This window comes from Larimichthys crocea, chromosome XVII (assembly GCF_000972845.2).
Source record: "Larimichthys crocea isolate SSNF chromosome XVII, L_crocea_2.0, whole genome shotgun sequence".
Classification (NCBI taxonomy): Eukaryota; Metazoa; Chordata; class Actinopteri; family Sciaenidae; genus Larimichthys; species Larimichthys crocea.
In genome coordinates this window covers 15,116,763-15,128,332 of record NC_040027.1, presented here as the reverse complement: position 1 = coordinate 15,128,332, position 11,570 = coordinate 15,116,763, and the positions used below count along the sequence as shown (strand labels likewise).

At 44.1% G+C, this 11,570-nt stretch overlaps 1 protein-coding gene across 3 annotated transcripts in view; it reads left to right on the top strand.

The window, feature by feature from the left end:
• ralgps2 (Ral GEF with PH domain and SH3 binding motif 2) overlaps positions 1-11,147 on the top strand; it is a 68,574-nt gene extending 57,427 nt beyond the window's left edge. For 2 of the 3 annotated variants that reach the window (XM_027290061.1, XM_010739768.3), the window contains exons 10-21: positions 981-1,118; positions 1,759-1,849; positions 2,132-2,199; positions 2,298-2,436; positions 2,539-2,690; positions 2,778-2,832; positions 3,449-3,526; positions 4,457-4,562; positions 5,604-5,696; positions 6,509-6,614; positions 7,020-7,111; positions 7,204-11,147. In XM_027290061.1, the coding sequence (XP_027145862.1) occupies positions 981-1,118; positions 1,759-1,849; positions 2,132-2,199; positions 2,298-2,436; positions 2,539-2,690; positions 2,778-2,832; positions 3,449-3,526; positions 4,457-4,562; positions 5,604-5,696; positions 6,509-6,614; positions 7,020-7,111; positions 7,204-7,233 (1,148 nt within the window). In that variant the 3' untranslated portion in view covers positions 7,234-11,147. The remainder of the gene's footprint in view (positions 1-980; positions 1,119-1,758; positions 1,850-2,131; positions 2,200-2,297; positions 2,437-2,538; positions 2,691-2,777; positions 2,833-3,448; positions 3,527-4,456; positions 4,563-5,603; positions 5,697-6,508; positions 6,615-7,019; positions 7,112-7,203) is intronic. The other variant, XM_010739769.3, reaches the window with a different exon arrangement.
• The last annotated feature ends 423 nt before the right edge of the window (positions 11,148-11,570 follow it).

Here is an 11,570-nt window from a genome sequence, read left to right as displayed (position 1 = left end):
CAGCTCCAGCGTCTCCAAAAACTCGTGTGAACTGTATCTCCTGCTCACAGCATCTCTCTCCTTCTCTGATTTTAATCAGATTGTTGTGTTTGTGTGTTTGTATGGTATCCTGAAGACCTGAAGGTTTTGGCTCTGTTGTCATTCCTTACTTGTGCATCTGTGTTTAAAAACTCTGCATGCGCGATGTTGTAAATGCATGATTATGCACACACATCTGTGAGTTGAACACCGTTTTCCAAGGGTGGGTTGGTGGAGGGGGGGCGGTGCACAGGGGTGTCATGTAGTCTACTGTGTGATAACTTTTATTCCATCTGCACTCAATCTCGACGCTGGCGTGTGAAAGAAACGTTGAGCCAGAGGGGGAGGAAAGAGAAGAATGGGAGGAAAGTCACATCATCAGTTCACTCTTGAAGCTTGTTAATCTCAGTTTTCAGAGCGGTGGGAAGCTGCTCCTGGGTTTGTCTCTTAATATTAATATTTATGTAACAAGAGACTAAGATCCTCAGCTCTGCTTCAAGTTTGCCAAAAAGAGCCAAGCAGAGGGGGGAACAAGGGGAGAAGAGATGGAGTTGTAAAGGCTAAAGAGAAGATCTTAGATCCCTGGCAGTTTGAAAATTGAACAAATTACATGCAAATAAGACGAGTGTGTGTGTGTGTGTGTGTGTGTGTGTAAAGGGCTTTTAGTCCTGTCTGTTTCGGGGCTCTGTGATATCAGTCTACCAGCTGCTCTTCACATCAAGAAATCCACAGCTGCTAAACACTTGCAACACCCATCCAAGGGAAATCTGGCCCTATTACGATGTCCAGCCTCATTTGTGTCTACATGTTTGTTTTCTAATGAGCAGGCAGGAAAATCTTCATGTTCCCCACTGGTGTTCAATGCAACACCTCAAAAAGCTTTAGAGCATGAGGGAAGAGGGCGGTGTGCTTCTCCTGGACTCATCTTTTTCTGTCTGCTCTTTTTTTGTTGTTTTTTTCAGGGATGTACCTGTCTGATCTGACCTATATAGACTCCGCCTACCCCTCCACGGGCAGCATACTGGAGAACGAACAGAGGTCGAACCTGATGAACAACATTCTCAGAATCATATCGGACCTGCAGAGATCCTGCACCTATGGTTAGTTTAGCAACACGGACACACATTCATGGGATGGCAGTGTTGTCAGCTGACATTGTTTTGAAGAGCACAAAGTTAGGTAGAGTAAGTTTGTATAAAGGCTCCCAAGGAAACTGCAAAATAGGCACGGCCACTTCATTTTCTGTTGCCATGGAGACACAATGAAAAATCTCTGCTATTCATCAGTACTTCTGTGCAATCAGATTAGTTTCCTCCATCTGCATTCAGCATCTGTCAAAAAAACAGAGTGTTTTATGCTTTTTTTAATTTGTGGAAAATCAAGATGAAGAGGCACGATTTTTCTTTTAGATTAATGCCTGCACCACGTTTCAGTGCCGTCTTGCTTTTCTTGCTGATTGTTCAGCTTACAGATTCTCCAGAATATAGTTAGTAGATGTCCGAGTAGTTTTTACACGAAGCAGAAATCCAACATCCCTGGGTTGAAAACTGCTACGGTACACTGGCACAGAGTTTTGGAGAGAGACCAACTTTCTCTCCATGAGCTATTACCTGGCACGACTCGGGCTACTGCTCTGTCGCTGACCTGAACTTGAGTTCCCCGGAGGACACGTTTTAAGTCAAATCTTCTCTCATGGGTTTCACGTGATGGTGTTAACGCTAATGTCTTTATCTCTTTCAGATATACCAGTGTTGCCTCACATACAGAAGTATCTCAACTCAGTCAGGTATATCGAGGAGCTGCAGAAGTTTGTGGAGGACGACAATTACAAGTAAGAAACGGTTCTAACAAAATACGCTGCAGATAAAAACAGCAGCTGACGGTCTTCAAGTTTGTCTCATAATTCCTGATTTAGTCTCAGGAGAGATTTCCTGCCAGGAACATCAAAATTATTATTTATTTTTATCCTGTTTCTAATTTTATTGTTGGCTGCAGGGCACAGTGCTCGTCTGTGTTCCCCCTAAAAAAAAAATCTTCCATCCACATAATTGTTTTTGTTATGGGAAATTTGCAGAGAGTGAAGCTGATGGATCCGTCAATGTTCTTTATTTAGGTTGTCACAGAAGATTGAGCCAGGCACCAGCACACCACGGGCAAACGCCTCTAAAGAGGATCTCGTAGGTAAGTTGGGTGTTAAACGTAGAATGAAACCTGTTTTACCGTCTCTTTTTCTTTCCGTTCCTCCTGGTCTATAAATCTGTCCTCACTCTCACTCACAGGCCAAGAAGCATCTGCATCGCCACTCTGTGGCCGTAAATGTACGATAGCAGCTGAAGGAACCAAAGTCCCGGCCACGCCGCCCTCCCCCAGGAACCTGCTGCCCTACGGACACAGGAAGTGCCACAGCCTGGGCTACAAGTGAGTTTTTCTGTTAGATTAGATGATGATATTCAGTGTTTATGAAATGTCATGAAGCAAACCTCTTTCTTCCTCCTTCTCTTGTGTTTCGCGTCCTCATAGTTTCATCCATAAGATGAATACCGTGGAGTTTAAAAGTGCTACGTTCCCCAACGCCGGTTCTCGCCATCTGTTGGACGACAGCGTGATGGAGAGCCACAGTCCAACCCGGGGCCAAGCAGAGAGCTCAACTCTGTCCAGCGGTATTTCACTTGGTAAGATATAACACATGCACACTTACTGTTCATGCCACTGTTCAATGTTGTGTATTTTTTGTGGTGATGGTTTGTGTTTGTCCACAGGGAGCAGCGAGGGCTCCGAGCTCAGCGAAGAGGTGTCTTGGCCAGCTTTTGAGAGGTAAGGTTAATATGTCCGTGTCTGCGCCGCTTTTCCATCACATCCACATGTAAGATCATAAAAAAACACTCCCATCCCAGATGTGATTGTATAAATTTCAAAGCTCTGACCTCAAGACACAGCTATGCAAAATGATCTGCCATTAAACCTCACACACAAATGCCATGCTCAGCCTTGCTTTTTAGCCCTGCAGCCGGGGGCCCGTCATGCCTCATCCGTCCACCGCTACTCTCAGATGCCGCTGCTTCTCCGGCAGCCTGACATGCATTAAGTGCTTAACATTTTAAATCCCCTAACCAGTACTCCCACTGTGCCAACAAGTGCCCACAATCACTAGCTTTGAAATAAAGATTCACAGCTCAAGAATCAACTGGCTTGAAAATCACCCTAACCTTCTTTCCAAAACACGATTTCTTTAAGCTTTTGCTTGTAAACACACACTCATAAATAACTCCTCTAACCAAATGGCCGCTCTTCCATCCAGCCCTAACCCATGCAATTTGAAAGGAAATGCAGCAAACACACACACAGGAAACAAACAAAAAAAACACACCCACACAGCCTTAACAGTGTCCCGTGCCCCCTATCCTATCCTGTCTTATCCTATTCTGAACAGGACTCGGTTCTATCACTCTCTGGGCCCAGTGACCCGTGTGGCCCGCATCCCCTACAGAGGAGTCCTGAGGCCCAGCAGGTACACACGTCCCGACCGGAAACCAACCTGAACTCAATCAAACCCTCTCTTATCCTCACTTCATGCCCCTCTGTCCCTGCCAGGGGCTGCTGTGTGCTGGTGCTTAGAGTGTGTGTCTGTATGTATGTGTGTGTGTGTGTGTGGGGAGTGCTTGGATAATCCTGTGGTGGGAAACAGGTGTATGTGTGCAGGTGTGTGTGCGGGTGTATGTTGGTGCAATCACGGGTCAGGTGAAAGGCAAAGGATTGGTTTGGGGTCATGATTCTTCATCTTTTGCCCTGTACCATCACTCTTTAATCTACCCTTTTTGCTTTCTTAAATTTCTTGCATGTCTGCCTCACACATACAGACACACACACACACAAACACACACACACACACAAACACACACACACACAGACAGAGCTCGACCTTGACTACTTCTTGTGATACGTTTCCAGGATATTTCACAGCTTGGAGCTAAAAACGAGTTTCCACAGTCACACTCGGCTCCATGTGTTACTGGAAAGAAACTCTTACATCCTCATTCCTGAGGTAGAGAGGAACAGACTCTTCAGGATTATTAAAGCCAATTCTCATGGACGTTGCATATTAGGCGTCCCTCGCGGTTAGGGAGGGGTCTCTCTCTCTCTCTCTTTCCACCAGGCTTCACTGGGCTTCCTGCTCTGATCCTCTAGACGGACACAATCTGCACACCACCTTGTCTGCTTCTGCAGATACCGGTGTCGAGATTTATATCTGTGAAATTAACTTCTGTGAAAATGTAGCTTCAGCAGAGTTTATGGTGGTTTTTGCAGATTGCGTCTATCTTTTCTTTTTTTGTTCATCTCCGATTTGATCTGGTGTGTGCGCGTGCATGAGAACATCCATGTTTTTCCGTGTGTATGTTGGTCTTTAAAGCTTGTCATGTTTGTCTCTGTCCCGTTGTAGCTCGGCGGAGTCGGAGGAGCTCGCCGTTCACTTGTATCCCGGCGCGGTCACAGTGCAGGGGGTGTTGAGACGGAAGACTGTGCTCAAGGAGGGCAAGAAACCAACAGTGAGAACTCACACACACAACCTATGTATACGCATAAACCATACACGTGCATACACATGTACCTACCTATGGCCAGACGGGAGCAGATGGGCAGTAAATGCTGTCTGCAGAGCGCAGGATTGGACCTCAGAGACTCCTAAACCCGCAAAGCATCTCTGTTTCTATCTGTTCCTTAGACCTACTGTAATTCACCTCCACTGATTTTGTTTGCCTCTTAAGTCATCTTTATATTTGTACGGATTCTGTTGGAGCTCTTTCCGCAGTTGAAATAACTTAAACCTGTCATAGGTAGCGCAGGTGATTTATGGGCTTCTTTGATGATGCAAGTTGTTTCCCAATCTGGCCACGTAGACGGTCGAAATCGCTCCACATCAGGAGTCTTAATTAACTGGTCCACTTGATTCCTTTTTTCTTTCATCTCGTAACTCTTTTTTTTTCTTTTAGTCTTTAGATCTTTATATTTTTATAGAGCAAGATGCTAATTTTGCAGTGGCATAGATACCCTAAATATTTCTCATCATCTACTGATTCATCGCCACAAGCCAGCTAAACTGCAGCTGTGCCTGACTGTAGTTAATATAACAAAACATTAGCCCACTAGTTACTAACTGTTAGACACTGGAAAGACTTTGTAGCTCACCTAAGTTTATTTTGAATAGCTAAACCATGGTGAAGTGAGCATGTCCGCTCACTGCTTAGGTAACTAATCAATCACGTGCAGGCCTGACGTTTGATTCATAATGTGGTGTTAGCCGTGACATATTATCTCAGCGGATAATGGATTAGTCTTAAAATCTTTCAGTGTTTATGGAGTAAGAGGTTCATTTTGCACTTCATTGGACTAAACAAAGACTTCCTCTGAGTCATCTCTCTGCGTCTACCTCTTCTAATTGTCCCTTCCTCTGTCCTAGTCAAGAGTTTCTGAGTCACGGAGTTTCCTCTTTGTTAAACAGCACATGAGTAACCATAGAGTAGCACTTCATTGACTCATTCAGGCCTGAAGTGAAGTTAACGATCTGGATTTCACTGCTGTTTCTCCAGGTGGCATCGTGGACCAAATACTGGGTCGCTCTTTGCGGAGTCCAGCTCTACTACTACCCTGCCAAGTCCCTGAAGGCCACTGAGAGAAAACACGTAAGTCACCAAAAAAACACAAACGCCGGTCCATCAGCTCATCTGGTTCAGTTCGAGGAGGCGCGTTCATGCCACGCATTTATGCAGCAGATGAAAGACGTTTTTTGGGGTTTTACAGTGTTTGTTTGTGAAGGCAGGTGAAGACAATAACACACACACACACACATGAAAGACACATGAACATCTCAAACTTTACTGCGTAAACTGCAGTTGTTGATAGAAATGAGAGTAAATGAGCCTAAACACACTCAGTTTTACAAGGAGACGACACATGATAGCCATTACTTACTCACTCTTTGTACGTTTAATTACAGAATGAACTCGGGGAAAACATTTAATGATTCTTCCTTTATGTGTTTTGCTTTTGTTTTTACACTTGGTATGCACAGGAAATGAGGAATGATCAGCAAAAACGCTGATGAGAAACGTTAGTTTGGACACAATTTTAAAAACAAGTGGTGTGTGTGACTCAGGAGAGCATGGGGAAGACATGAGATGGTGTGTGTGTGTGTCTGTGTGTGTGGAGGGGACTGGTCGGGACAGACAGATGGTAGCACTCATTGAATAATGAGACCAGTGACATCACTGTAGTCCTGTGTGTGTCACTCACGGGCTAATGAGAACCTTGTGGAGTGCACATGCAGGCTCACAGGCAAGCTTTTAGAGGTCACACACACACACACACACCTAAACACACTTAAACACACGTAAACACACACAAAGCTTGTGCTAACATTTCTTCGTCTTAAGTAGTATTCAGTCACAGCGAGAAAGAAAATGAACTCCACTTCTCCTCCTCTTCCTCCCCCCAGTTCAAGTCGACGTCCAGTAAATCCGTATGCGTGGTGGGTCTAATGGCCATGATGGCCGACGACCCCGAGCATCCCGACGTCTTCTTGCTGACAGACTCCGAGCACGGTGAGACACACACACACACACACACACACACACACACACATATAAAGAAGGAAATGACTAACACGAGCAGGCACTCGGCTCTCTAAAGCAGATGCAGTAAAAAGGTGAACTGGAAATTGGAGTCACATGTGTCCATCTCACCAAACATCAGGTCTGTAAGTTTAAGTATGTGACTGCGTGCTAGTCATATCTAACATTTTCATCTTCATGCACAGCTGTTAATGCAGACACACACACACACACACATACCTCTGTCCTGAACTTTTCCACTGTGACTTTGTTTTTGTTTCACCGGACGGGCCAAAGTCTAGCGAGGCTACAGCCATCTTTCCAGAGGGTTGAGAAAACAGGTGGGAACGAGAGGCTTGGCATCTCATGCTTGTTTTTTTGTCTCCCGTTGCCTAGGTAACACCTACAAGTACCAGGCAGGGAACAGAATGAACGCTTTGCTCTGGTTCAAACATCTGAGCGCTGCCTGTCAGAGCAATAGGCAACAGGTATGGAGGCGCACGTGCACACACACACACACACACACACACACACTGTTTGCTGTGTCTTACATTTTACACACCTCGCCTTTTGTTCCCAGGTGCCAGCCAATCTGATGTCATTCGAGTGAGCGACGCTGAGGAGTGTGACTGAGCAAAGGAGAGAGGGACAAGGAAGCAGACAGAGGAGGATGAGGAGGAGGAGGAGGATGAGGAGGATGAGGAGGATGAGGAGTATTGACTCAGTAGTGGGAGCTTTCACTGCCATGAGCCCTGAACGCAGATTCTCCGATTCTAGCCCCGGCCTCACTGCAGCCTCACCTGCCACCACTGCCTTAACCAGAGTACCCTGTGTGTGTGTGTGTGTGTGTGTGTGTGTGTGCGCGTGTGCGTGTGCGTGTGCGTGTGCGTGTGCGTGTGTGGATGAAAGTGTTTTTGGATGTGCTGACTACTGAACAAGGACCTGCACCACTGCTCTCGTCTCCCATTTGCTCAGTGTCTTTTTGTTTTTACTGTTCAGCACTTCAGCGGAGCCATTCGACTTCTCCTCTCCTCTCTCTCGCAAGCAGACTGTCCTCTCTGGAGCGGACAGACGATCCTCTGCTCTGTTTTTTCTTTTTCTTTTTCTTTTTTTTTAAAGGGGTTTACTATTTTTATTTGTGTCCCCGCCAACGCTCGTATGCAAGATTTCTCCTGCCTTTTTCAATCGGCCGGACACACAATCACAACACGCACACTCACATCGGACTAACCCATCGGACTTTGGAGGGTTTGAAAACACTTTTTCTTTTTTTTTTTACTTAATCGGTTCACATTCAATTGTTGAACTCTTGATTCACTTTAGTTGGCTTGGAGTCACACGATTATTTACATGAACTACGTACTCACTCTTTCTCTCACACACACACACACACGCCTATTTGATCGCATCATAAACGTAAAGGGCTCTGATTCGCAAGTGATTCCAGCAGAGACAATTCCCACACTTCCTGAATGTGTCCAGTTTTTATTACAGAACTTAGCCTCCCCTACACACACACACACACACACACACACATACACTTTTTTTTGTCATATACTCTGCTGTGTGTTCTGTACGACGTACGTGTGTGTGTGTGTTTGAATCACTGCACAGGCTGAGGAGGGGTGAGGGTGGGAGGGCAAATATTTGCTTAAATGACAGGAATCTTGTCTGTGTTCAACATAGGTACGATAATCCCAGAATCTAAGCTAAGACGTGTTCGGGGTCGGGTAGAAGACAATTAATCTTTTTTTTTTTTTTTTACAAATCTGTATCTTTGTGTTTCTCCAGTGTTGTCTGCTCTTTGCTCAAACAAACAACAAAAAAAAAAGAAAAAGAAAGAAAGCGGCGCTCGGTTCACCAGACTCACACACATACTAAACACTAAAGACTTTAAGCTGTGAAAGAGTCCAACAGAGACAGAGACAGAGAGAGAGAGCAACGAGAACTCATCACACATGATTTTATCTCCTCTTCTTGTTGCTTAATATGGTTAGAGCCTCTGGTCTGGAGCAGACATTCAAAGCTACCTGGAGCCATACAGAGTCTATTTTAAATCTTGTTTGTTTATATTATTTTGTGTTAGTTTTTGTTTCATTTCTTTCGGGAGGGATGGTGCAGTTCACAGTATTACCATGTAGTAGTTTCGTCTGTTACATTTGAATGTTACATTTTGTGTTTTTTTTGAGCAGTTACTTTGAATATTTTATGTACATGTGAATTTTCTTTTCTCTTTTTTTTGTGTGTGTGTGTGCCCCTTCTATTCTATTAACCAGGACCCAGCTCAATTTTAGACCCTAACCATATTACATCTGATTAGGAATAGCTTAAGCACCTTGGTTATGATTAGTGCCAAGTGATGTAACGTCACTGTTTTTTTTCTTCAGGTTGACAAAACGTTAGGACGGGACAGAGCTGCAGTGGGTAGTGGTGTGTGAACAGTGAGGAGGAAAGGGGAGGGAGGGAAACAAAACCTGGGATTTGACCACTGTGCATCACAGATGTTTCCTGGTGCCACAAATGGACAACTGCTGTTTGTTTTCATTGGGAGCAAATTGCATCCAAATGCAGCAAACAAGATGAGGATCATGGAGCTGACAATGATGGAGGGGAACTCAGTAACGTTCATCAGATTCTACTATCCTTTTTAAAAAACATTTGTTTACACTGTATGTTTACACAATCATTTGCCCAAAATCACAATCCCTTTAATGCTCCACATGTACTTTATGAACTTTAAGACATGTATTACAGTATGTAGAAGCAAATGTCCCGCTTATCAATGGGGTATTTTAAGCTCAGCGTTAGTTACAGGTTGTTGAAAAAGGGAGGCGATGGGACACTCACCCGATCCCCTCTGGTGTGCTTCAGTCAACCCTTCTTCTTCTTCAGGCTAATATCCAGGCCCACTTATGCATTTAAACTGTCTTCAGCACAATAGTCAAGAATTCAAACTGAGGCAAAGACAATTTAGTGCCCATAAAGAGATGTCCAATCCTTTTTTTTTTTGTATTGTATATTAACTGAAGGAGAGATGGTCGTAGGTGAACCTGTGGAAGAATGAATGAGGACGCCAAAGACAGGCACACGAAACACGGCAGTTAGTATGTGCCTATGCACACTTCTCTATTTTTTATAAAAACATTGTAATTCAAGCAGTCCGTCGAGGCTGACGTGTGCGTAATCCTTCTGTGTGACAGACCCCCCCCTCGGCTGATGCCACGACTCGTGTCGTACAGGAAGTAGATAGTGGGTACTGTACTCACCTGTGTCTACCTGTGTTTTGTTTTGCTGCATAATTGAGCAGAGACTTTGAATGGACAAAATCCCAGAGCTGAAGCACTATAGAAGGCTGATCACTGCTGGTATTTTAATTGGATTGGTTGGCCAAGAGCGGCTGTGAATGAAAGAAATAAAACAGGTTGGACAGAGTTTTGGGCGGTTTTGGAGCGGAGGCAAATTGTTGCAGTGAAGCAAGAACTGATGTGAACTCTGAGGGGGGAAAAAAGGAGTGTAAACAGAAGTAGCTGAGATGTAAACACACACACAATGTAGACAGTCAACATCCCCATCACATTTCCCCTTCTTTCATGTTAATCGAGAACGATGAAAGACAGACTGTTACAAGTTTTAAACCTAACCCGACTTGTCGTGGGAGGTTTATTTGAATCAGTTTAGGCGTAACAATCTTCCCCTGGTGTACAAACCCAGATAATGTCGAGCGCTTTTTGTGAGGTTTTCCTCACTGTAACCTGAGTTTACATGTTTTTTCTTTTTTTATTATTATTATTATTATTTCTGTACAGCGTATGGTCAAAATAACAGAAACACGTGTTTCAATTTCGGGATGTTTTGTGGTTTTTAGTCGACTCATTTCTTGGATTTCAAGGCCAATCACTACTACAACATAATGACCCTGTGATCATCTTGTTATGGGATCAGTGTGGAGAAAATTTAAAAAATGTCTGGCGCTCCTCATTTAAGATAATTTCTGGTTATTACAAAGAAACTTGATAACATGCTTGAAAATTCCCCTTTTTAAGTGGTGAACGTTCATGTTGTTTCCTTTTACATTGACCATACTTTCTACAAATGCACAATTTGCCCTGTATTAACTGTGTTTGAGTGAATCTGCTTCCTGAATTCATTCTTTTATTAACAGTCATGAACAGTTGAGATGAAGGGTTCAGCCAGACGAAGTGTTCGGCGTGGTTATACGACGTGTTAATCCTCTGACGAGGAGGAGAATCAATGTGAATCTGTGCCTCCCGTGCACCGGACAGGCATCATTCACTGTTTACCAAGGACAAGCAACAGCAAACCTTCGTTCAAGTCTCTGAAGGTGACGAGGGTGATGTGTAGTTGACCTTTGACCCTCACCCTTTTACCTGGCTCTGTGTGCATCTGTCTCTGTCTGCCTGTGTCATGACTGTGGCGAGCGCTGTGACCTCGCCGCCGAGTGATGCGCTCGCCTGGTGTGAAGACTGAGAACCAATAAACACTCTGCCCTTTTTTTACTCCACACATCTGTCTCGTGCTCATTCCTCTGTTGTAGATCCATATGATGGAGGGACATTTAAATACAAATAATCAGCTCCAACGTTTCCCAAGCTGCTGTTTTAAATTGTTAGAGAGTAGCTCGGATGACTGAAAGCTGCTCTAACTGTCGAGGAAAGTTCCCTCCTTAGTGGCAGTTTAATTTCTTGATTAGTATTCCACTTTAATTGCCAAAATATTAACCAAAAGTTTAGATTCTTGGAACGGCTAACAAAATAACAAGCAACAAAATTACATTACCTTCGGTTGCTCTAATTGTGTGTGATTATTTTTATGCAGTCAGTAATTTGTCTTAATGAAACATTACTTCACAAGGCTGCGGTTATGGTCACATTCATCATAATACAGATGCTGGATTTCTAATGAACAGCTGTGGGTTCGTTTTCATTG